Source organism: Podarcis tiliguerta, assembly GCF_965153285.1.
Source record: "Podarcis tiliguerta genome assembly, chromosome: 2".
Lineage (NCBI taxonomy): Eukaryota > Metazoa > Chordata > Lepidosauria > Squamata > Lacertidae > Podarcis > Podarcis tiliguerta.
Window position 1 is genome coordinate 13,827,362 of NC_139535.1, and position 24,947 is coordinate 13,852,308.

Sequence of the window (24,947 nt, forward strand, 5' to 3'; positions counted from 1 at the left end):
ACCATTTTGACTCTCCCAAATGGACCTCAAATATTTCTCTGAAGGAGGGAGAAAATGGGGGAAGCCTTCCCTTTGTCTTTTTTGCATACAAATCCTGCCTTAAGGACATCTTTGTGTATGAATAGGGTGAGCCTGTGACCTGGATTCAGGAACTAAAAGTATTTGCGGGCACACGCGCTAAACCCTGTCTGTGGTGCCTACCCCTTTACCCCAAATGATGAGACATGAGACCAGAGTATGGGTTCAAATTGGCCACAACTTTATTGAGCTTCAGAAGTGGGAAGCTTGGCACAGGCCTTGGCAGGCTGCCCAGGTAATGCAATCAGTGACCATTAACAGATATCCTGGCCAACAGAGTTTCTGCTGTAGACCGCCTCCTTCTGTGATATATTTATGATGTTTGGGGTGGTGGTCCTGGGCTACAGGGTGAGCAATTTCAAAAGTCTATATAAGGGCTTGTACACCATTGTTCTGGGTTCCTCCACCTTCCCTGCGTGTGGTGAGTGAGGACCCTGTTGCAATAGTTTAATAAAGATCAAGCTTACTAGCTGCTTTGCTTCTCACTATTCTCTGGTTGGCCTCTGTTATTTTCTCCTACCGATAGGGAACCCACTTAAGAACTCTAAACAGGCTCTTGGATACCCCATAAAGGAAAAGGAGCAGGTTTTTTCTGTATCACCTGCTCGGTTTCTCTTTCTCTCTCCCTCCCATAATTTTTTTGCTGCCATTTTTATTATCATTATTATTATTATTTAGTAAATTTATATACCACCCCTCATTTGTAGATCTCAGGGTAGTTCGCAACATACAAATTTTAAGTCACCAGGCATGAGGCTGCAGTCCAGGCAGGAAGCTCTGAAACCAATACAGTGGTACCTCAGGTTAAGAACTTAATTCATTCTGGAGGTCCATTCTTAACCTGAAACTGTTCTTAACCTGAAGCACCACTTTAACTAATGGGGCCTCCTGCTGTTGCTGCGCCACCACTGCACAATTTCTGTTCTCATCCTGAAGCAAAGTTCTTAACGCGAGGTACTATTTCTGGGTTAGCAGAGTCTGTAACCTGAAGCGTATGTAACCTGAAGCGTATGTAACCTGAGGTACCACTGTGCAGTGGTACCTCGGGTTAAGTACTTAATTCGTTCTGGAGGTCTGTTCTTAACCTGAAACTATTTCTGGGCTAGCGGAGTCTGTAACCTGAAGCGTATGTAACCCGAGGTACCACTGTATGAGAAATCAGAAAGGTTTCTGTGGTTTACATGAGTAACAATACAGCATCAGTAAAGGGTTCCTGTCATTTGGGAACTAGGGTCGTGTTGCTTACAGATAAAAGTGCAGGGGTTAATTGGTTAACTTCTTTGAAGCACCAGGTCCACCCCCCGCCCCCGAAAAAACCACATGCACCAGCTTTTCAAAAGAAAACCATCCTTCTCTCCCTTCCCTCCTCTAGCCCTTCTTCAAAAGACCTAAGCCCAAATTCAGTAAGTGTTTTGTTTCTTTTCAACAGGAATCTTACTACCAGCCACGGACGCTTGAAAAACATGCGGACAGCATCCTCGCCCTGGTGAGTACATACTCTGTGTGTTCCGTCCGCCAATGTGCTCGTTATCTCCCAGCTATTCTAGACGACCTAGTGGCAGTGTAATAATAATAATAATAATAATAATAATAATAATAATAATAATAATAATCTATTATTTATACCCCGCCCATCTGGCTGAGTTTCCCCAGCCACTCTGAGCGGCTCCCAATCGAGTGTTAAAACAATACAGCATTAAATATTAAAAACTTCCCTAAACAGGGCTGCCTTCAGATGTCTTTTGAAGATAGGATAGCTGCTTATTTCCTTGACATCTGAAGGGAGGGCGTTCCACAGGGCAGGCACCACTTCTGAGAAGGCCCTCTGCCTGGTTCCCTGTAACTTGGCTTCTCGCAGCAAGGGAACCGCCAAGAGGCCCTCAGCGCTGGACCTCAGTGTCCGGGCAGAACGATGGGGGTGGAGATGCTCTTTTAGGTATACTGGGCTGAGGCCGTTTAGGGCTCTAAAGGTCAGCACCCACACTTTGAATTGTGCTCGGAAACGTACTGGGAGCCAATGCAGGTCTCTCAGGACCGGTGTCATGTGGTATACTCATTCTGCAAAATGCGTTGGAAGCTTAGGGGGTTCCACTTAACTCAGGGACGTAGCTAGCTTCCGGCACACGGGGGTGCCGTAGCGAGCTGCCCACGGAGTACACCTGGCGGACAAAAGCCACATTTCAGGCAGCGTGGGGCCCCAAGCCACCGCATCACTCCCAGGAGAGATGCGTGGTTCGGGCGCACTGCAGGCCCCACCCCGTGGTAAGTGCCCCCCCCCGTGGTGTGCCATTTTGTCCCCCCCTCAGGGATGACACCCGGGGGGGACCACATCCCCTGCACCCCGTTCCTGTACCCCTGACTTAGCTTGCAGGTAGTTCAATAGCCGCCCCCCCCCCCCCCATGTTGAGAGCCAGTGTGGTGTAGTGGTTAAGAGCGGTAGTCTCGTAATCTGGTGAACCGGGTTCACTTCCCCGCTCCTCCACATGCAGCTGCTGGGTGACCTTGGGCCAGTCACACTTCTCTGAAGTCTCTCAGTCCCACTCACCTCACAGAGTGTTTGTTGTGGGGGAGGAAGGGAAAGGAGAATGTGAGCCGCTTTAAGGAGACTCCTTAAAGGGAGTGAAAGGCGGGATATCAAATCCAAACTCTTCTTCTTCTTCTTAAAGCAAAGCAAAACCCCAGAAGCTTACTGCAAGTTAAATATTAAACCATGCAGCCTATCAGGGACAGCCCAGAATATAGTCCAGTCCCTGCTGTGCTTGTTTTCTGCTGGCAGGGAGGCTTTGAGATATGTGTGTGTATACATATATACATACATTCACATACATACAGTCATACTTCGGGTTACAGACGCTTCAGGTTGCATTTTTTCGGGTTACGGACCCGCCGAAACCCGGAAGTACTGGAACGGGTTACTTCTGGGTTTTGGCAGTCGTGCATGCGCAGAAGCACCGAATCGTAACCCGCTCGTGCTCAGACATGCCGCTACAGGTTGCCAATGTGCATGCCATACGGATCACGTTCGCAACCCGAGCGTCCACTGTACATACATACACAGAGAGAGAAAGTGTGTTCAAATTAGGGAAAATAAATATAGTAAATGGATAAAAGTGCAAAGATACGCAAAATGTTTAGGGGTCTGCGTACCCCCAGAAAAAAGCACTCTCTGTGTTGGGGAGCAATATTCAAAACCATCATTCTCTGATCTGCCACCCAAAGTGCTCCAGGCCCTTCCTACCTCGTTTTACTGAAGTCCCGGCACACAGTGAGGTAATAGATTGATGAGATCACATTCTACACTGAACCATTGGTGGAGGGCTTAAAAATAAAAAAACACCAGTCTTCTTTCTTGCATGTAATAATCTAGCATGGCAGGGAACAAATGCATTAAACCTTTCTCCCGTTGTACTAGTTTTTTACAAGTGTGGAGGGCTGTTTGTTTGTTTACATGGGGAAGCATTCAAGAATCCCAGCGCACCTCCCTCACATGCGCCTCCATTCTGTGACGGTGCAATCCAGAGTGCCATTGATCCTGCATAATAACGTGTAGGACAGCTGGTGCCCGTCCCGGGGAATTTGGATTTCCACCTCTCCCTGGCCCAGAATGTAACCTTTGACTAAGAGGTTGTTGAGAGAAGCAAGACCTCATTAGGAGCAGCTCAGTGAAAGCATGTTTACTCGCAACCCAGTCCCCCTTGGCTTCTGCTAGTAGCCATGGATGCAGCGCTGCACATTGCAGAGTTGATTCTCTCATCTCTCTGAGCATTAAACCGGCTCCCTTGGCTCTGTTGCTTAAAACACCAGGGCCTTCGTCAACGAGTCCCCAGAAATGCCTAGGGAAAGCCTGCTCTCTGTGTAACTTATGCTGTTCCTTTGCTCTGTCCCTGCAGGCTTCCGTGCTGTGGTCCATTTCCTACTACTCTTCCCCGCTCGCTGTGTTTTACCTGTACAGAAAAGGTAACGGGCTGCTGCTCTCTGGGCAAACTCTTTGGCAAGGTGCTGCTGGCTCAAGCGTAGCGCTAGAAAGCTTCCGACGCTGGGAGGTTATGGGGGTGCTGCACTGTTAACTCAGTGGTAAAGCACTTGTTTTGCATGCGGAAGGCTCCAGATTCAATCCCCGGCCTCTCCAGGTAGATCTTGGAAAGATTTGCATCTGATACATGAGAGCTCCGCTGCCTGGTAGGATGAACAAGGTGCCGAAGCCGCCTTACACCGTGTCGGTCCTTCAATCCATGTTGCTTAGGATTCTTTATACCACATGCAGAGAAGCTACCGCTCATCAGACATTGCTGAACTACAACTCCCATCATTCCCGAGAGCCAGTGTGTCGTAGTGGTTCAGAGCGGTGGGCTCGTAATCTGGTGAACCGGGTTCGCCTCCCCGCTCCTCCACATGCAGCTGCTGGGTGACCTTGGGCCAGTCACACTTCTCTGAAGTCTCTCGGCCCCACTCACCTCACAGAGTGTTTGTTGTGGGGGAGGAAGGGAAAGGAGAATGTGAGCCGCTTTGAGACTCCTTAAAGGGAGTGAAAGGCGGGATATCAAATCCAAAACTCTTCTTCTTCTTCTTCTTCTTCTTCTTCTTCTTCTTCCCTGGCCATGCCTGCTGGGGTTGATGGGAGTTGGCAATTCAGCAACATCTGGAGGCTCCCGTACCTGGCACAACCAACCCTAAGCTACAGGGATTGGCGGTCTGACCATGGTATAAGGTCAGGGCAGAAAATCCTAAAATCTGCACTGAAAAACACTATCGTTGCCACAAGAAAACTGGTGGTGTGCCCTGAGAAATAAATTTAAAGTGGCCGGCGAGCCAAAATTACCCCATGACAGCAGAGGCTGTGCACCACGTCTTGTTTTTGTTTTTAAACCCTTTATTCCCTGCTTTCCCCCTCATTTTCATCCTGTGAACCACCCTGAGATCCTCGGAGGAGGAAGGGCAGTTATCTAAATTTAATAAATAAGTAAACCTTCCTGCTGGCTTCTGCCGGGGTTGGGGGGTCAAGGGGTGACTCTGCCCTTGTCCTTGTGTTTCATATTGTTGTTGGGTCAGTCGGGCAAGAGAAAGGACTTCTTCACACAACCCGTACTTCAAGCTGTGAAATCCACTCCTGCCAGAGGCAGCGAGGGCTGGTAATACGGGCGTCTTCAAAAGCGGAATATTGCCAGTCTACAGACCTCCCACAGAAGAGGCACACAAAGAAAGGTTTATATGGAGAGAGGGAGGGACGCAGGTGGCACTGTGGTCTGAACCACTGAGCCTCTTGGGCTTGCTGATCAGAAGGTTGGCGGTTCGAATCCCCGCGACAGGGTGAGCTCCCGTTGCTTCTTTCCCAGCTCCTGCCAACCTAGCAGTCGGAAAGCACACCAGTGCAAGTAGATAAATAGGTACCGCTGTGTTGGGAAGGTAAATGGCGTTTCCGTGCACTGCTCTGGTTTCTGTCATGGTGTTCTGTTGCGCCAGAAGCGGCTTAGCCATGCTGGCCACATGACCCAGAAAGCTGCCTGTGGACAAACGCCGGCTCCCTTGGCCTGAAAGCAAGATGAGCACCAGAACCCCATAGTCGCCTTTGACTGGACTTAACCATCCAGGGGTCCTTTACCTTTATGGAGAGAGGCAATCCCTAAGGTATTGTGGTCCTTAAGGCTTTGAAGGTCAAAAACCAACGCTTTGAGTTGGGCCCAGAAACTAACTGGCAAACAGTGCAGTCGGGCCAGCGCAATATGCTCTTGCTCCAATAATAGTTTGTTCCTTATAGGAGATCGCCGTTCTTTCTCGGGGAACGGCCCTGCATCACGAGGCAGCTGCCATTCAGGGCCAGACAAAGGATTCCTTGTGCGCATGTTGTGTGGAGAATGACAAGGAGATTTTGCAAGGCTGACTTCTGCCTGGCAAATGTTTCCTCAGATTTTTGGGTGTGTGGGGTTTCCCCCTCCTCCACTTCCCAAAGTGCGATAGTCTGCCAGTGGTAATCTTCCTTCCTCCCCCCATTATATTTTGGGGAGAGGTGAGCCCAGGGCCTCCTAGTGAGTTCATAAAGGTAAAGGTAAAGGTACCCCTGCCCGTACGGGCCAATCTTGACAGACTCTATGGTTGTGCGCCCATCTCACTCAAGAGGCCGGGGGCCAGCGCTGTCCGGAGACACTTCCAGGTCATGTGGCCAGCGTGACATCGCTGCTCTGGCGAGCCAGAGCCGCACATGGAAACGCCGTTTACCTTCCTGCCAGTAAGCGGTCCCTATTTATCTACTTGCACCTGAGAGTGCTTTCGAACTGCTAGGTTGGCAGGCGCTGGGACCAAACGGCGGGAGCGCACCCCACCGCGGGGATTCGAACCGCCGACCTTTCGATCGGCAAGTCCTAGGTGCTGAGGCTTTTACCCACCGCGTCACCCGCGTCCCTAGTGAGTTCATAGACGGGGTGAAATTTGAATCAGGGCAGTGAGCCGCATCCTGCATCACCACTTGGTCTCTTAGCAACTCGGCAAATATTTTATTACACTTGGAAAACAGGCGCGTATCATTGGACGTACATTGGGCTTCCTCTTTTCAAAGCTCAGGTCAGCTTACGTGGGGCTCCCGGCTGTCTCCCGTCTGGGCACTAATCCCGTCGTGTGTGTGTGTTTCAATTGCCAGCTGCCTTGAGCCTGTTTTCTTTAGAAAGGTGGCTAAACACATTCAATAAGCAGCACAGGAGCAGCAGATTTTTCCCAGACAGCCCGTTGCCCTCAGCGAGAGCCTTGCTTTCCCCACAATTTTAGTTATATTATTTTCAAAACAACTCCAGCAGCACGAGGCATTTTTAATCTTCCTAACAGCATGGGAAAACATAATTTATTATCTCTCTCGGACACACCCCACTCACGGATTTGTTATTGGCCGAAGAGCTTCTTCTGTCAGTCTCTAAGAATCTGAGGCTACCCTCCTCACCCCCCCCCTTTTTTGGAGGGGGCACAAGTCTGAAGCCTTCATGGTTTCAGGTGTCGAAGTCACAATACCACTGGCCTATTGACAACCTCGCTTTTGAGACTGGTGTGGAATTCATCTTAAATTATTATTAATTTCCAGTCAGCTCAGTGTCTGACACGTTGCATTGTTTCTATTTAGTTGCATGAGGTGTCCATATCCCACATGAATAATGTGATCATTTAATGCTTCCCTCCCTCAAATCGTAATCTCAGGTAACGAGGGCCAATAATAGTTGTGAGGGATGAGGGAAGAGGGAGTTAACAACAGGTTCAGAGGAGCCTCCAGCTTTGCAGAGGGACAGAAAATATTTCTTTAAAAAAACAACAACATCTGATGTCCGGGCCTGCCCAGTAGCTACAGAATAGTGACCGTTTTAAAAGAAAAATGGGTGTGTTATGCTCTGCTGGAGCATAACAGCATATAGCATCCTGTAAAAAGGGAGACCCAGCTGGCAGATCCCTGAACAAAAACATTCCTGCCAGGGAGTGAAGCTGCACAGCAACGTTTTGTGGCTGGCCCCACTGGTTGCATTTTTCGGATCCTGCCGTCCTATTGATGTTCACAGCGCAACTGCCAAGGATTTCAACATTCATAGGCCAGATGAATTGCAGCAATGTGACAGGTAATGGGGGCAGTGGAGGGGCCATTCTCATGCAGGCAGCCCTCTGCTGGCCGCCAGTGCTCTTTCACGTAAGCACACCGAACGGCTTTCTCGCTGCAAGCGCTGCGCTCGGGAGCTGCTGGCCTTTGCCCTTTGTGCACTGATGGCAAATCGCACACTTGCGTGTTCCTCCCGTGGGATAGAAGAGGGGTAGGCAACCTAAGACCCGGGGGCTGGATGCGGCCCATTCGCCTTCTCAGTCCGGCCCGTGGACGGTCCAGGAATCAGCCTGTTTTTACATGAGTAGAATGTGTGCTTTTATTTAAAATGCACCTCTGGGTTATTTGGGGGGCCTGCCTGGTGTTTTTACATGAGCAGAATGTGTCCTTTTATTTAAAATGCACCTCTGGGTTATTTGGGGGGCATAGGAATTTGTTCATTACTATTTCTTTCAAAATATAAACCCCCCCCCCATATGGTCTGAGGGACGGTGGACCGGCCCACGGCAGAAAAAGGTTGCTGACCCCTGGGATAGAATAAACGTTCTGAGCGCAGTTAACGCTGTAAGAAAAGCATCCGTGCAAAGCAGTCTCTTGCGGTTCCGAGGACTTGTTCTGACTGCCTCCCCCTCTTTACCTGTCTCTCTTTCCAGGGTATTTGACGATGTCGAAAGTTGTTGCTATCTCTCACTATGCCGGGACCATGCTGCTCTTGCTGGCAGGAATCGCCTGCCTCAGAGGTGAGCGTTTCCTGGAGTCTGAAGGCTATTGGCAGAAATGGGGGACCTATGCCCCCTGCCCAATATCCCCAGACTACAACTCACATCATTCCTGACTAGGGGCAATGCGCACTGGGACTGACGGGAGCTGGGGGTTGTATCCGGCTACGTTTTACTCAGAGCAAAGCCATTGAAATCGATAGACCCAAGTTAGCCAAGTTCATTAATTTCTGCAGGTCTACTCCAAGTAGGACCAGCATTGACTGGAACCCAACAATGTCTTGGAAACCTTATCCATTGAGTCAAGAGCCACCATTGCCTTCCTTGGATTTTGGTGGCATGAAATTGTCTGATTCATATTTTTTCTCTAGGGCCCTCAATGCAATTAAGCATTTGCATGTTTCCTTCGTGGGTCTTGGAAGGCAGTTCGCAACATGTTGGGGGCGGTGGGGAAGCTACCTAGAAGCTATCACACCACACCACAATTATAAAATCAGTAAAACAGAAAGAAAACAGCAGATTGAGCAAAGTAAACATGCTGATTTGCGTCCAGCTAAAAGCAGACTGGCTGAAATCAATAGACTTTAGTTAGTCGCCACTGATTTCAGCAAGTCTGTTTCAGATTTTGACTTACTTGGATTCAACCCACCTTGGCAGGGTAGCACAAGGGAAAAAGTCATTTCTGTGCCCCAAGGAGCTTCCAAACGACACTTCGACCGGGAGAACAGCCAGTAGGCAAGAAGGACAGGAATAATATTTGTGATATCAAGGGGTTAAACGAAAGGCTTCATAGAAGAGAGAGCTTTTGAGGAGGGGTGGGAATAAAGTGAGTGGGGACGTGGTGCTTTGTGGGTGCTGAAGCAGAAGAGGCAGCCGGATGCTGTAGGGCTTCAGTCCCTGAAAGCTTTTCCTCCTCTTCTCAGGCATCGGTCGCTGGACAAACCCCCAGTATATCCAGTTCATCACCATCCTAGAGGATGCACACCGGTATGGCACCCCTGAGCACAAGGTAAGAGTGGCTGCGATTGACAGGCCCCATCCTGATCGACTCCCAAGGCCCTCCCATCACCTCCTGACCACCCTCTGGGAGCTGCAATCCCAACATCTAGAAGGCCACAGGTTCCCCATTCCTGATCTGTTTAGACTTACTCCTTGCCTTTCCTGCAGCTTCTCTGTGGCTTGCAGTTTTAAGGAAGCGCCATGCTGTCAGGGACTGTGCTGAGGAGGGCTGCGCTGAGGAAGAACGGTGGCAGCCACCCCCTCCTCCTGATCCTGAATCTTCCCAGAAGCAGGAGGACAGTATAGATTTGGAACAGTGTCTTGCAGAGGGGCATAGTTCAGAAGGCAGAAGCTGGGAAATACTGGATACTGAAATACTGAACAGCTTGGAGGAGAAACACTGGAAGAGAGAGGGTTAACAAATTCACTGTCTCTGGAAAGCAGCCATCCGCTTTCCCTAAGGTCAAGGAGAGCTGAGAAAGTGGCAGAACAGAAAGCACAGAGGGTACAAACTCAGGTTACAAGACATAGGAGTGATGCAGATTAATAGGGATGGAAGGGGAGTAAGCCTTAATTGGGAGCACCGCCGTTCTAGAGAGATGCGTTCTGTTGTCTCTCGCTGTGACTATTAAAGATTCTAACTGGTAAGAAGACTCCTTTTCCTTTGTTCTGCTTATCTGTGGCCAAGGGGGAGGAAACTGATTCCCAGAAGCCAGACACATGCTTCGCAATTGATTCCGGGAAAGGTTGGTTGATCCCGGGGGAAATATTGAGCGTCAACTGAAATGGGCGAAAGGTTTGCCTCTTGCCCAGCCTGTGGCTGAAAGGCTATTGAGCCAGAAGCTTTGTTGACCCATTGATTCAGCGTCTACATCCGTGATTTTTCTCACGCTTTCTCCGCATTGCAGAAGAAACTCGCCAGTTACAACTTTGATTTCCGGAGCTGGCCTGTGGATTTCCGGTGGGATGAAGCTACGAGTCGGTGAGTGGGTTGGGAGGAAACAGGAGTCCGGCCTCCTGGTCTCTTCTCCACCCTCCACATTCCTTACCCTTGAAGGCAGCTCTCGCTTAGGAAAAGCCAGTGTTTCCTGCTATAGGCTTCCTTGCTATAGTTAATCATGTTATGCTTCGGTAGATGTGAATGTACATAAAGGCCCAGCAATGGGCACAATCATAGGATTGTAGAGTTGGAAGAGACCCTCAGGATCATCTATTCCAACCCCCTGCACTGCCGGGATATGCAGCCGTCCCATGCAGGGATCGAACCTGCAACCATGGCATTATCAGCACCACACTCTAATCCACTGAGCTATCCAGGATCTCCAGACATCTTGGAAAACGCATCTGAACTGCACCAGCTGGGGATTTACATGCTATCCAGTGCATGACGTCTCCAAGTGATGTGGAAAGACCATTCATCAGCTGAGACATTTCATACCTTTGTGGTTGTTGTGCGCATTCTTCCTTGGAGACTTTGCACATTCACCGGCAAATGTGTGAAAATTCCAGCGCGTCATTTTTGCACGTTACCTAGTTGGGGTACATAGCTGCCTATTTACCTCCCAGATATGCATATGTTCTCCGCTAACCTGTTGCCCTCCAGATGTTTGGGGGATGGAGCTGACGGGACTTGGAGCACCGGGGGGCGCCAGAGAAAAGTCAGGGTAGTCACTTCCAACTCCCTCCTGCAGGTCAGATTCCCGAAACGTTCCCCTGTTGCGGTCAGAACCGAAGCACCGGAGTGCTGTCAACGGCTTCCTCCACGCCCTTAAGAAGCTGCCCTGCCAGATTGCCAGGTAAACCTCCTCTTTCGCTCTTTGCCCTTTTGCAAAGTATAGCTCAGAAGCATGAGCCCCTGCCTGCTGATGCCCAGTGTTTGGCCTTTGACATGCCAGGAGCCCAACTTGAATGTGCTCCAAGGACTGGCTGTCTCATGTCCTACTCAGGGTAGGGTTTTCAGAGTTAACTGGGGTCTCTGTTTTCAATTCACAGAGTCCTTTCTACAGGTCAGTTATATTCGCTATGAGACATTGTTGTCATAGACACGGTGAGGTTGGTGGGGAGAAAGAAGGCGGGTAACGATCCTTATTTTCCTTAGTATATTTGCAGACTTATTGTGTTGGTGTCATGAGGGTAGGTTCTTTGAGGCGTTCTCAAAGTAAAGGAAGGATTGAACTCTGATTAGTAAGAATACACACAGAAGCTTGGACTAGCAAGACTCTGAGAAGGGTGCGTATAATAATCTGTCTCTCTACCCCTCAGCCCAGGTCGTTTTATTCACAAAAGAACCTTTTACAGAGTGTTCGTAAGAACCAATCAGATTTCTTCTGAGCATTCAACAAACCTCATGTGGGGACAAAGTTAAACTACAAACACTAGTTAGGCATGCATACTTTTGGGTAAATGAATGAAAACTACAAAGGAGTGCATTCAGCAACCCCGGAGGTCATAAACAATCAATATACATGATAAGGATGGCCAGGGGGACAGCAATCATTATCACCTTTATGTGAGACCTGTTTCCTAGCCCTAAGATTAACATCCTGGGATTAACATATCAGAAAAGCTACAGCAAAGAAACTGCCCTCTGTCTTTGATGACCCAGGGCGCCTGTCTGTCTTAGTGTGTACATGACTTGTGAAGAAAGAGAAATGGAACAGGGATGCAGAGGTGTGGATTGATCAAGAATCACATCAAAATAGTTTAAACCCAGTCAACGCAACGCTTTCATTGCTGACACAGATGGCTTACTCTATATCTGTTATAATTCCTCATAGCAATCCCACCTGATCACTACAGTTCTTCATTTGTCTGCTTGTGTGTTTTTGTCACGGGTGCAAGAAGTTGAAGAGCCCAGAGCGTGGTTGACTGGGGGTGCAATGAGCCCCAAACTTTCCTCTGAGTTTTCCATCCATGGTTGGAGACTCCTTCAGTGCAAAGCTCGGCATGGTGGTTGCATACTTTGGAGACACCGATCCCTTATTTTCCCTTTATTTCTCGACAGCTTCATAGTGGCTCACACCTTTGGACGGCGCATGCTGTACCCAGGCTCCGTGTATCTGCTGCAGAAGGCCCTCATGCCCATGTTGCTCCAAGGGCAGGCCCGACTAGTGGAGGAAGTGAGTGCCAGCTAGCTGAGAAGCTGCCGTAGCCGGACGGCACGGAAGTGCTGCTTCGCGGCTTCGTTTTGCACCTGGGGAGCTAAGAGGCTTAAATCCCAACCATGCTCTGTGTTGGCTTTTTGCAGTATAGTAACGCTGCAGAGAGCTTGCTGGGGAGACCATGCATTAAAAAGGGACTCAAAAATAACTTAAACAAGGTTTTAATAAGAAAAACAAAAACTCCTTTTACACTAAATACATTAACAAACAAACACGACCCAACCACCAACCCATCCCCCAGGGTAATGGCAGAGCTAGGTGCTGCTCCTTATATACTACACCCAATTCCTGACACAGCTTAATCAATGCAACTCAGCAGCACCTGCTATGTTTCACAGCTGTAAAGCTGGATCTCGTTATTTTGCTCTGGCCCTTGCTCTGGCCCCTTAAAGATATACACATCGGGTGAAACAATAATGAACCTTTACATTTAAAGAAACAATTCAACACTCTGTCCCTCTTGTATGTTGCAGTGCAACGGGAAGCGAGCGAAGCTGGCGGCTTGCGATGGAAATGAAATCGACACCATGTTCATGGACCGCAGAGAGACCTCTGAGCCGCAAGGCAGGAAACTGGTGAGTTGACGCCCAAGGACTAGCGCCTAAGATCTTGTTCGTTCATCCAGTGCTGTGCAGGGGCAAGAGATGAAGAAAAGCAATAATAATGATGATGATGATAATAATAATACTTAATAATTTATTTATACCCCACCCATCTGGCTGGGTTTCCCCAGCCACTCTGGGCGGCTCCCAATAGAATATTAAAAACACAATAAAACATAAAACATTAAAAACTTCCCTAAACAGGGCTGCCTTCAGATGTCTTCTAGAAGTCAGATACAGTGGTACCTCGGGTTACATACACTTCAGGTTACATACGCTTCAGGTTACAGCCTCTGCTTACCCAGAAATATTACCTCGGGTTAAGAACTTTGCTTCAGGATGAGAACAGAAACCGTGCATCGGCGCAGCAGCAGGCCCCATTAACTAAAATGGTGCTTCAGGTTAAGAACAGTTTCAGGTTATGAACAGACCTCCAGAACGAATTAAGTTCTTAACCCGAGGTACCACTGTAGTTGTTTATTTCCTTGACATGGGATGGAGGGCGTTCCACAGGGCGGGTGCCACTACCGAGAAGGCCCTCTGCCTGGTTCCCTGTAACCTCACTTCTCACAGTGAGGGAACTGCCAGAAGGCCCTCAGAGCTGGACCTCAGTGTCCGGGCTGAACGATGAGGGTGCAGACACTCCTTTAGATTTGGCTTGCTGCAAGGTACATCGCCCGCTGGCTTCAAATGTCATAGCTTCCCTTTCTCCCTTTGTCTCCGCAGGTGATTTGCTGTGAAGGAAATGCAGGCTTTTATGAAGTTGGCTGCCTCTCCACCCCGCTGGATGGTATGATTCAAGTCTTGTCTTTTTCCCCACCAAAAAAGAAAGCAAAACTGTTAGGGTTATAATGGAAGGTTCTCCTGGAATTTTTCATGGTGCTGTTTGAGAGAGGGAAGCCCATCTGGGTGCAACCATTCTAGTTCCATTTTTCCAGCTTGGACAGAGTTGCTTAACGTTCTGAGTCAAGATGGAGATTCCCAGAACCTGCAGGGATTTTTGACTGTGGTGCTGGGGACCTGTGAATATCCTTTTGCTGCCTCTTCAGATATTTCTGGGACTGAACCAGAAAGCAGGGGGCTTTATCATCTGTGCAACTCTAGTGCCCTTCCCTGGGATGCAGAGATATGCTCGGCACTGATACGTTCAAATCTTGCTGGGGAGAAAAAAACGATCTTTCCTTCTTCTGCTCCCCAAATGCTGCTCTTCAGTTGCTTCTTCACTTGATAAAATGAACGGCAATTCCTTGTTTATTGCAACTCGGAAGCGGCGGCGCACGAACAAGCCAACAAGCGAAAATGTCCTTTGACCAAAGAAGCAGAGGCGACATTTTGTGAAGCTCGTGGGGACCTGTTTAGGGCAGAATCTGCTGGGCTTTCCAAGCCCTTGTTCATGAGATGCACTCCTCATTGACCAGGCCTTTGGCTGTTGAACATCCAATGCCCTTCTAAAATGTGTTGTGGAAGAGGGGAGGGTTATGGGGTTGTCTTTATTTTTATTATGCATTTTTAAAATATATATTGTGGTTTTATGTTGTGGGTCACCCTGAGATCTACAGGTATAGGGCAATATACAAATTGTATCATCATCATGCCAGACACCCATGACAGCACCTCTCCCCACTTGCGATTTCCAGCAACCAATGTTTAGAGGCGCACTGCCTCTTGACGGTCAAGTTAAAACGCAGCCATCGTGCCCAGTGACAGCCTTACCTCCTATGAATTCACCCTCTCTCGTTCTCTTTTAGCTGGATTCTCAGTGCTGGGATGGAATCACCCCGGATTTGCAGGCAGCACGGTGAGTTACGTCAAGATTTTATTATTTTTATTTTTTTTAATCATTTTTTTAAAATTTTCCATTAAAAACAGTCCATTAACATATCCATATAATCATAATCATGACCCAATTAAAAACAATAAACTAAACAAACAACCAAATTACAGTCCAAATTATTAATTATTACAGTGGTACCTCGGGTTACATTCGCTTCAGGTTACATTCGCTTCAGGTTACATACGCTTCAGGTTACAGATTCCACTAACCCAGAAATAGTGCTTCAGGTTAAGAACTTTGCTTCAGGATGAGAACAGAAATCGTGACCCGGCGGCGCAGTGGCAGCAGGAGGCCCCATTAGCTAAAGTGGTGCTTCAGGTTAAGAACAGTTTCAGGTTAAGTACAGACCTCCAGAACGAATTAAATACTTAACCCGAGGTACCACTGTAATTTGTTCTGGGCTTCCCATAGTCTGGACCTCTGTAGTATATCTCCATTATCTTCCTGCCTTCTTCTTCTTCTTCTCCTCATATTTTCCACATGCGATTCTCAATCATGTCAGAAATCATATATCCTTTCCTCCATCGAGCACAGCTTTGTTTGTGTATATATATTTTTTCAACTGTCTGTTTACCAGCGCAGCCAGTGTGGTGTAGTGGTTAAGAGCGGTGGACTGGTAATCTGGGGAACTGGGTTCGCTTCCCCGCTCCTCCACATGCAGCTGCTGGGTGACCTTGGGCTAGTCACACTTCTCTAAAGTCTCTCAGCCCCACTCACCTCACAGAGTGTTTGTTGTGGAGGAGGAAGGGAAAGGAGATTGTGAGCCGCTTTGAGACTCCTTAAGGGGAGTGAAAGGCGGGATATCAAGTCCAAACTCCTCCTCCTCCTCCTCCTCCTCCTCCTCCTCCTTTTCTTCTTCTTCTTCTTCTTCTTCTTCTTCTTGACTCCATTCCAATCTTCCAATCCAGGCTGCTGTCCAAGTCTAATTGTTAAATTATTAAGCATACTGTTTGCAATTATTGAGCATACTGTTTGCAAGTTACGTCGAGATTTTAAATTGGGTTACTTTTAGGGCATCCAGTGGATGTTGTCTGGATAAATCCAATTTAGATGGATCCATTTGGAATCGGGCACGGGGGGCGGTGGGTGCCTGCCTGCCTCCAGTGGTGAGAAAGATGTGCCCTTCCATTTAGACATTTCCTCAAGTCACTCGGAATTCTGGATATCGAGGCTTCGCTCTTCCTGGTCTCTGCTCTCTGATTTGCACTGTGTCCCTTAATAAGGGAGCAGCACAGCAATTGGTCTTTCCACAAGGAAGGGTAGGTCCCTGCCATCCAGGTTGCAGGGACAGAATGCCGTTCCGTTTAGCACTGGATCAGTGCTGGAGATTCTAGCACAAAAAACCCCCTGCTTTCAGGCTCATAGGCTCTAAAAGACATGCCACAAAAGGAATGGGGAAGGAGGAAGAACTGGAAAAGGTTAATAATAATAATAATAATAATAATAATAATAATAATAATAAATTTATTATTTATACCCCACCCATCTGGCAGGGTCCCCCAGCCACTCTGGGCGGCTTCCAACAAAACACTAAAATACAATAACCTATTAAACATTAAAAGCTTCCCTAAACAGGGCTGCCTTTAGATGTCTTCTAAAAGTTTGGTAATTATTTTTCTCTTTGACAACTGGTGGGAGGGCGTTCCACAGGGCGGGTGCCACTACCGAGAAGGCCCTCTGCCTGGTTCCCTGTAACGTGGCTTCTTGCAGCAAGGGAACTGCCAGAAGGCCCTTGGCACTGGACCTCAGTGTCCGGGCAGAACGATGGGGTGGAGACGCTCCTTCAGATATACTGGACCAAGGCCATTTAGGTCAGAATCAACACTTTGAATTGTGCTCGGAAACGTACTGGGAGCCAATGTAGGAAAGGAAAGCTCTCCTTGATCAGGCAGACATCCTCACAGCTCTCCCATGAGTCTTCACTCCCAGCTTCTCCTTGCGCTGACCATTTCCCTCTCCTGCCTCAGGGAGTGCCGCTGCCTCAGAACGAAGCCAACGCCATGGATGTAGTGATGCAGTATGCCATTCACCGCTTGGGCTTTTTCCCTGAGGACATCATCCTCTATGCCTGGTCCATTGGGGGCTTTACAGGTAAGAAGCACTGCTAGCCAGAGCTGTGAAGCGTTGATAGGCAGGAGGAAATGGATTAGCCAGAGATAGGCTGGAGCAGGCAGGAGAACGACAGCATGCAATTTGCCACTGGATTCCTGGGAATATGTGCAAGGCCTTGTGAAGGAAACCCTTCTTGAAGGCCTAATAATAATAATTTATTATTTGCCTAATAATAATAATTTATTATTTATACACCACCCATCTGGCCGAGTTTCCCCAGCCTCTCTAGGCGGCTCCCAACAGAATTAAAAGCAAAATAAAACATCAAATATTAAAAGCTCTCCTAAACAGGGCTGCCTTCAGATGTCTTCTAAAATTCAGATAGTTGTTTATTTCCTTGACATCTGATGGGAGGGCATTCCACAGGGAGGGCACCACCACCGAGAAGGCCCTCTGCCTGGTTCCCTGTAACCTCACTTTTCTTAGCAAAGGAACTGCCAGAAGGCCCTCAGAGGTGGACCTCAGTGTCCGGGCTGGATGATGGGGGTGGAGACGCTCCTTCAGGTATACTGGGCCGGGGCCATTTAGGGCTTTAAAGGCCAGCTCCAACACTTTGAATTGTGCTCAGAAACGTACTGGGAGCCAATGTAGGTCTTTCAGGACTGGTGTTAAATGGTCTCAGCGGCCACATGATGTCATCCCCCTGGAATTGGGCGAGGGGGGTATTTATGCCCAGAGATGGAAAGTCCATATAGCACCCGTCCTTTCCCCCACGAGTTGACACAATGCACGATCCGCCAATAAGTTCTCCTTCTATAAGCCGGTGCAAACGAGGCACGTCCAGGCCTTCAAGAAACAAACGGTTCTGATATTTCTAGCCATAAACAAGAGCGGGGAGTTGGAATAATATTATACGTTTTGGGAGCAGGAAACCTTAGCCTTAGGATGGGAAGGAGTCAAAACTTGGTGGTAGTCAAACAGGGGAGCGGAGTGGCGTCGAGGCTCCGTCCAGGGCACATTTGAGTCCTCCAGTAACTCCTCTTGTCTCTCTCTCTTCTCTCCTCCAACCCAACAGCCACTTGGGCCGCCATGTCATACCCGGACGTCAGCGCCCTTATTCTAGACGCCTCCTTCGATGACCTTGTTCCTCTCGCCCTCAAGGTCATGCCGGAAAGCTGGAGTAAGGGGAAGCAAACAGAAAATGCACATCTTCTTTTCTATGCTCAAATGGTTTCAGACCCTTTTATTTGTTTTGTTTTGAAATGAAATCCACCCCACCACAGAGAGTTAATATGCAATATTTCTCAGTCTGGCGCTTTCCACCTCCCACCCCTAAGTGCTCAAACCATTCAGCACCCTAGCAGTAACCCTTGGAAGCCCCTCTCTGGTACACATTTTGGGGGGTCGTGCTGAGATTTCAGGGGCTGCCTGTCAGTAAGTGCGTTTCCCATGATGAGATTTGGAGCATATAACCACTTTACTACTTCTCTGTTCACTAGCAGGCTATCCTGGGGGTCTCCTTCTCCCCTCCATAATTTGGGCTCAGGGGACCCCTCGCCTTGATTTTTGTTCTAAGTCACAATCATATCTCTCTTCCCCCCGCCCCAAATGTTCTTTGGCATGAGACCTTCTTGCCAGGCTAGGGATAAAGTGTTTCTCCCTTGGCCACCTATAATAAATAATAATAATAATAAATTTTTATTTCTACCCCGCCTTTCCCGGTTCAAAAACCAGGCTCAGGGCGGCTAACAACAAATTTAAAACACTTTAAAACACTTAACTTTAAAACAACTAAGCTCTCGTCTTCTCTATTTTTGCCATACCTTTTTACAATATATCACTGTGCCCCACCAAGTTCCCCAATCCTGGACAGCCATTCGTATGAACCAAACGTTTTAGTTCCCTTTCCATTTCCTCATCGTTTAAACCCAGCAAGGGTGTGTGGTATTTGTGGTTTCTGTTATGGCTGCCGAGTGTTTCCCCAAAGAGTAAGGGGAGGGTGTTCTAGAGAGGATTCCCCCCCCCCCCATTCGAAGGGGCCTTGGGGTGTTTACAAAATGTACAGGTTGAGCAGATATTTACTAGGGCACGGGAACTGTGCAGGCAGCGAATGTCAGCCCAGAATCCTGAAATTCTAAAAAGCTGTGGGTTGTTGTCGTTTAGTCGTTCAGTCGTGTCCAACTCTTCGTGACCCCATGGACCAGAGCACGCCAGGCACTCCTGTCTTTCACTGCCACCCACAGTTTGGTCAGATTCATGTTTGTAGCTTCGAGAACACTATCCAACCATCTTGTCCTCTGTCGTCCCCTTCTCCTTGTGCCCTCCATCTTTCCCAACATCAGGGTCTTTTCCAGGGAGTCTTCTCTTCTCATGAGGTGGCCAAAGTATTGGAGCCTCAGCTTCAGGATCTGTCCTTCCAGTGAGCACTCAGGGCTGATTTCCTTAAGAATGGAGAGGTCTGATCTTCTTGCAGTCCATGGGACTCTCAAGAGTTTCCTCCAGCACCATAATTCAAAAGCGTCAATTCTTCGGTGATCAGCCTTCTTTATGGTCCAGCTCTCACTTCCATACATCACTACTGGGAAAACCATAGCTTTTACTATACGGACCTTTGTTGGCAAGGTGATGTCTCTACTTTTTTAAAAAAAGCTGTGGGTACAGTCCTCTAGATGTGCACTTTAGGGGTAAACCCCATAGATTCCAAAGAGACACAGCGCTGTCTTACACACTCAGACAAATAAACAGTCTATCCTGGCACTGTTTGTTCTAACGCAGCGAATCTATAAGATTTTCCCAGCCTGGTTACCCAGAGATCCTTTTAAGTGAAGATGCCAAGGCCTGTACATGAAGCCATTCACATGCAAACCCTGTTCTCTTATCGGTGGGTTTTGATCCCTTTCCTTTGATGCCACATCAACATCATAGAACGGCCCTTTGCAATGCAGCAATCTCAACTAAAGCATCCATGATGGATGGCCACCCAACCTCTGCTGAAAAACCTCCAAGGAAGGAGAGTCCACCACTTCCCAAGGGAGTCCATTCTTCACCACACTTGGCTGTGGAACCGCTTGATCCCCTTGTTGTCCTTTCATGAGAGATATATCCTAGGCGACAGGCTATCCAAACAGGCTTAAGTGATCTATTTATTATTAATGAATATTAATGATTAAATTTGTATACCGCCCTATACCTACAGGTCTCAGGGCAGTTCACAACATAAAATCAGAATACAGTGGTACCTTGGTTCTTGAATTTTATCCGCGAACGGAACAGTTCAAAAACCAAGGCGTGGCTTCCAATTAGCTGCAGGAGCTTCATGCACTCAATCGGAAACCGCATGCCGGATGTTCTGCTTTCGAAAATCATATGGAAACCGGAACGCTCACTTCTGGTTTTCGTTCACCCAGGAGCCGAAACATACGAGTTTCGAGTCATTCAGCTTCCGAGGTTCTACTGTGTAAAAACTCAAAATACATAACAGTGGTACCTCGGGTTAAGAACTTAATTCATTCTGGAGGTCCGTTCTTAACCTGAAACTGTTCTTAACCTGAAGCACCACTTTAGCTAATGGGGCATCCTGCTGCCACCGTGCAATTTCTGTTCTCATCCTGAGGTAAAGTTCTTAACCTGAGGTACTACTTCCGGGTTAGCGGAGTCTGTAACTTGAAGCATCTGTAACCTGAGGTACCACTGTAATAAAAACAAAAACAACCCAATAACACCCCCTCTCCCCAGCACATTTTTAAAAGGCACTGGATGTCAGTCAGCCCAAGGTCTGGTTAAAGAGGAATGCTTTTTCCTAAAGATGTACAATGAAGGTGCCTGTCAAATCTCTCTAGGGAGGGAGGGATCTACTAATTGTCCATTTTGTCTGTGCCACTTCCTGTCAGTGACCAGCCCTCTCTCCCATCTCCACTGCACAATAAGTGGTGATTTTGGGTGGGGGGGAGTTAAGCCAGGTTACTGTGATAACTATGGAAGAGAATTGAATTACGGATGTCCTTGCTGGTGGACGAAGCTGATCTAATGCCTTCCCTTCCTTCCGCAGGGGGCTTGGTCACCAGGACTGTGAGGCAGCACCTGAACCTAAACAACGGGGAACAGCTTTGCAGGTAGGCAAGCAAAGGAAAAACTGGATAGTCCAAAGCGCCGGCAGGAAAATGAGGAGAAATTAGCAAACGTGTCGACATCTAATCTTCGGAATAGTGAAGCTGGGTTTTGCACTGAAAAGCCGGGGTGGAAATGAGCTGGTTTTAAGAACAGGCAGGCTGGCGGCTCCCAGATGGATGGTTTTTCCTTCGCAGCTGGCTGGCTGCCTTTCAAGAGGGTTTTTGAAAACTCAGCCTGTTTCCTTGGCTTTTGGCTGAAAGCTTTTATTGCCTCACACAGATTGCTCTCTCGTGGAATCGATTGTAATGAAATTTCAGGCTTGTTGCCGGTCGGGAGGGCGTAGCTTTGAAAGGCAGCTTGGAAAACACGTGATGTTAAATATTAAACCATTCAGCTGAATGGTTGTCACTTTTATTGGAGCAGTAGCTGGGATCCCCAAATCACCAGGAATACTTGGGGGGGGGGGGGAGAGAGAAAGAAATGGAGCCAGGGCAGATTTGGCTTCGTTACAAAATGCTGTTTTCCCTCACCTCGCTGAAACGTTTTGTCTGATTAGTGTTCTGAGGAGAGAGATCCGGTGGTACTGGGATTGGGGATTTATTGAGACTGTGTTGTGGAACAAGGGAGGGTCAGTCTGTAGCAAGACAGAAATCTAGTACCACACATGCTGTATTTTAGCTCTTGTGGCCAAACTAATAGGCTAATGTAAAGAAACCATGTGTTAACATTTGGATGGCACGCTAACGGGGTCCTGTGCAGAATGAGATGGGATAATAATAAATAATAATAATAATAATAATAATAATAATAATAATAATAATAATTTTATTATTTATACCCCGCCCATCTGGCTGGGTTTCCCCAGCCACTCTGGGCAGCTTCCACAGAGACCAAAAATACACTAATATGTCACACATTAAAAACTTCCCTGAATAGGGATGCCTTAAGATGTCTTCTGAATGTCAGGTAATTGTTTATCGCTTTGACATCTGGTGGGAGGGTGTTCCACAGGGCAGGGGCCACTACCGAGAAGGCCCTCTGCCAGGTTCACTGTAGCTTTGCTTCTCGCAATGAGGGAACCGCCAGAAGGTCCTCGGTGCTGGACCTCAGTGTCCGGGCAGAACGATGGAGGTGGAGACGCTCCCTTGCTGCTGGAAATTCTGTCTGAGACCAACTTTGAGTCTTTGCCTTCTACTAGCCTTCAGCTGCCTGGTTCCTTTCAGCTATTGTCGGACTACATATCCCATCATCCATTGGCACGCTCTTGGCATTGCGGTCCCAAACTGGGGTGTACCACGTTGCTGAAGGCTGATCCACATAGTACGTTCCTAGATGCTTTCCCTCAGAGCCACCAAAGACCAGAAATTTGATCCTAGTTAAAACGAAAGCTGTGCGAGTTGCCAGCCTCCAAATCGAGGCTTGACCATTTGGTGGTTACAATCATAGCGTCTGCTTTCAGCTGGAATTTGGCCCCGGGTCTCCTTGCAAATGAGCACCCTTAGCTAGCTAGGTTACATGAATTCAACAGACTCGGCGGCTGTGTTTAGGCTACCACATCTCAGCTTTTTAAGCCAAGATACGTGTGGACCTGCCGTGAGGTCCCTTCGCATTAAGACACGATTAAACCAAGACGTTTCTGACCACAGCTTCCCTTTTTCATCCATACTGGGAGGCTGCAGTTACCAGCTTGGGAACAAGCCAAAATCTCAGCATCAACTTTCAGCCGTGGTTTGTGATCCTGACTTGTTCCAAACCATAGTTTCTTGCTTTGGACAGAACAGGAAGTTAGAATGACAGTGGTACCTTGGGTTAAGTACTTAATTCGTTCCAGAGGTCCGTTCTTAACCTGAAACTGTTCTTAACCTGAGGTACCACTTTAGCTAATGTGGCCTCCTGCTGCCGCGGCACCGTCGGAGCACGGTTTCTGTTCTCATCCTGAGGTAAAGTTCTTAACCCAAGGTACTATTTCTGGGTTTGCAGAGTCTGTAAGCTGAAGCGTATGTAACCTGAGGTACCACTGTACTTAGAAGCTTCTTGGTTTCATTGTGGCTCGTGCAAAGGGAGGAGCCAAAGGGTCTTTCTGCACAGGATATGATTGCCTGAACCGTGCCAGTATCTGCTTCACATAGGACATTTTATAGTCTGCTCTTCTTTTGGGGAACTGCAGTGCAGTGTACCTATGGCTTCTAGCCAATCTCCCAGTCATTTGTCTCGTTGAGCCCAGTTAGCTTAGCTTCATCAGCCGCATACAATCTTCAGACAACGCCTTGACATGGTCTCCTCCTCTTCAGATACCAGGGCCCCGTGTTGCTGGTGCGCAGAACCAAAGATGAGATCATCACTACGACGTGAGTAAAAACTGCAGTGGAGAAAAATAGCCTGCTATCTGGCCGGCATTGCTAAGCCGCACCTGTCCCAGCTGAGATTTGAACGATGAGATAATGGAAATCTTGCTTCTACGTAATTGCTGTCCCTCAGAGAAGAGGATGGCCATGGGGAAAACCGTGTCATCTTTGGTAGAATACACAAGAGTAATACAGTCCTAACTCTATGCACTTCTGGTTCTCTAGGGTTCCTGAAGACATCATGTCCAACAGAGGGAACGATTTGCTTCTGAAGTTGTTACAGCACAGGTGAGCAGATGTTGAAATCACAGTCTCAGCGGCACCATCTCAAAATTATCGTCCGTTCCCTTGCTCTCACATTTTCTCCCGTGTGACGTGACTACTGCCAGGGCGAAGCTAAAACCCGCTTTCCCACTAACTTGAAAAGGTTCTGAAAATCAATCACTGTATTTATTGACCCATAGGGCGTACTGGCCCATAGGACGCACCTAGTTTTTTTGGGGGGGGGGAATAAAGGGGGGGAATTATTCCCCCCCCCCCAGGCGCTTCCCCAGCCCCCAGAACAGACAGCTCTCCGCAAGCCTTGGGAGACCGCCGTGACTTCCTGCCGGGCTCCCACGGCTTGCGGAGATCTGCCTGAAGCCCAAACCAGGTTGGGGAACCGAAGCCCGGGGTACGCTGTGCAGCGCGCCCCAGGCTTCAAGATGCAGGCTGCTATCCACAAGCCTAGGGAGCCCAACGGGAACTCCCGCGGGCTCCCAAGGCTTGCAGAGAGCTTCCTGAAGCCTGGAGAGCGAGAGGAGTCGGTGCGCACTGACCCCTCTCGCTCTCCAGGCTTCAGCGAAAGCTTGCATTCGCCCCATAGGACGCACACACATTTCCCCTTCATTTTGGGAGGGGAAAAAGTGCGTCCTATAGGGCGAAAAATACGGTATGTGGTGCTTTTGTGGGTTGACATGTAGCCACATTGTTGTTGTTGTTTAGTCGTGACCCCATGGACCAGAGCATGCCAGGCACTCCTTTCTTTCACTGCCTCCCGCAGTTTGGTCAAACTCATGCTGGTAGCTTCGAGAACACTGTCCAACCATCTCGTCCTCTGTCGTCCCCTTCTCCTTGTGCCCTCCATCTTTCCCAACATCAGGGTCTTTTCCAGGGAGTCTTCTCTTCTCATGAGGTGGCCAAAGTATTGGAGCCTCAGCTTCAGGATCTGTCCTTCCAATGAGCACTCAGGGCTGATTTCCTTCAGAATGGACAGGTTTGATCTTCTTGCAGTCCATGGGACTCTCAAGAGTCTCCTCCAGCACCATAATTCAAAAGCATCAATTCTTCGGCGATCAGCCTTCTTTATGGTCCAGCTCTCACTTCCATACATCACTACTGGGAAAACCATAGCTTTTTAACTATACGGACCTTTGTTGGCAAGGTGATGTCTCTGCAGGGTAGCCACATACCCTGATTTTTTTGGTAACCCCATTTTTTCACC

The 24,947-nt window shown here is 48.3% G+C and overlaps 1 protein-coding gene across 1 annotated transcript in view; it reads left to right on the forward strand.

The window, feature by feature from the left end:
* The window catches only part of ABHD16A (abhydrolase domain containing 16A, phospholipase), a 37,295-nt gene that overhangs the window by 5,563 nt on the left and 6,785 nt on the right, over nt 1-24,947 (forward strand). Inside the window, exons 2-16 of the mRNA XM_083425804.1 lie at nt 1,508-1,564; nt 3,969-4,035; nt 8,296-8,382; nt 9,285-9,370; nt 10,269-10,342; nt 11,052-11,156; nt 12,365-12,479; nt 12,995-13,096; nt 13,850-13,913; nt 14,872-14,921; nt 16,925-17,048; nt 18,085-18,189; nt 21,058-21,121; nt 23,411-23,467; nt 23,690-23,752. Coding sequence (XP_083281930.1) covers nt 1,508-1,564; nt 3,969-4,035; nt 8,296-8,382; nt 9,285-9,370; nt 10,269-10,342; nt 11,052-11,156; nt 12,365-12,479; nt 12,995-13,096; nt 13,850-13,913; nt 14,872-14,921; nt 16,925-17,048; nt 18,085-18,189; nt 21,058-21,121; nt 23,411-23,467; nt 23,690-23,752 — 1,220 coding nt within the window. The remainder of the gene's footprint in view (nt 1-1,507; nt 1,565-3,968; nt 4,036-8,295; nt 8,383-9,284; nt 9,371-10,268; nt 10,343-11,051; nt 11,157-12,364; nt 12,480-12,994; nt 13,097-13,849; nt 13,914-14,871; nt 14,922-16,924; nt 17,049-18,084; nt 18,190-21,057; nt 21,122-23,410; nt 23,468-23,689; nt 23,753-24,947) is intronic.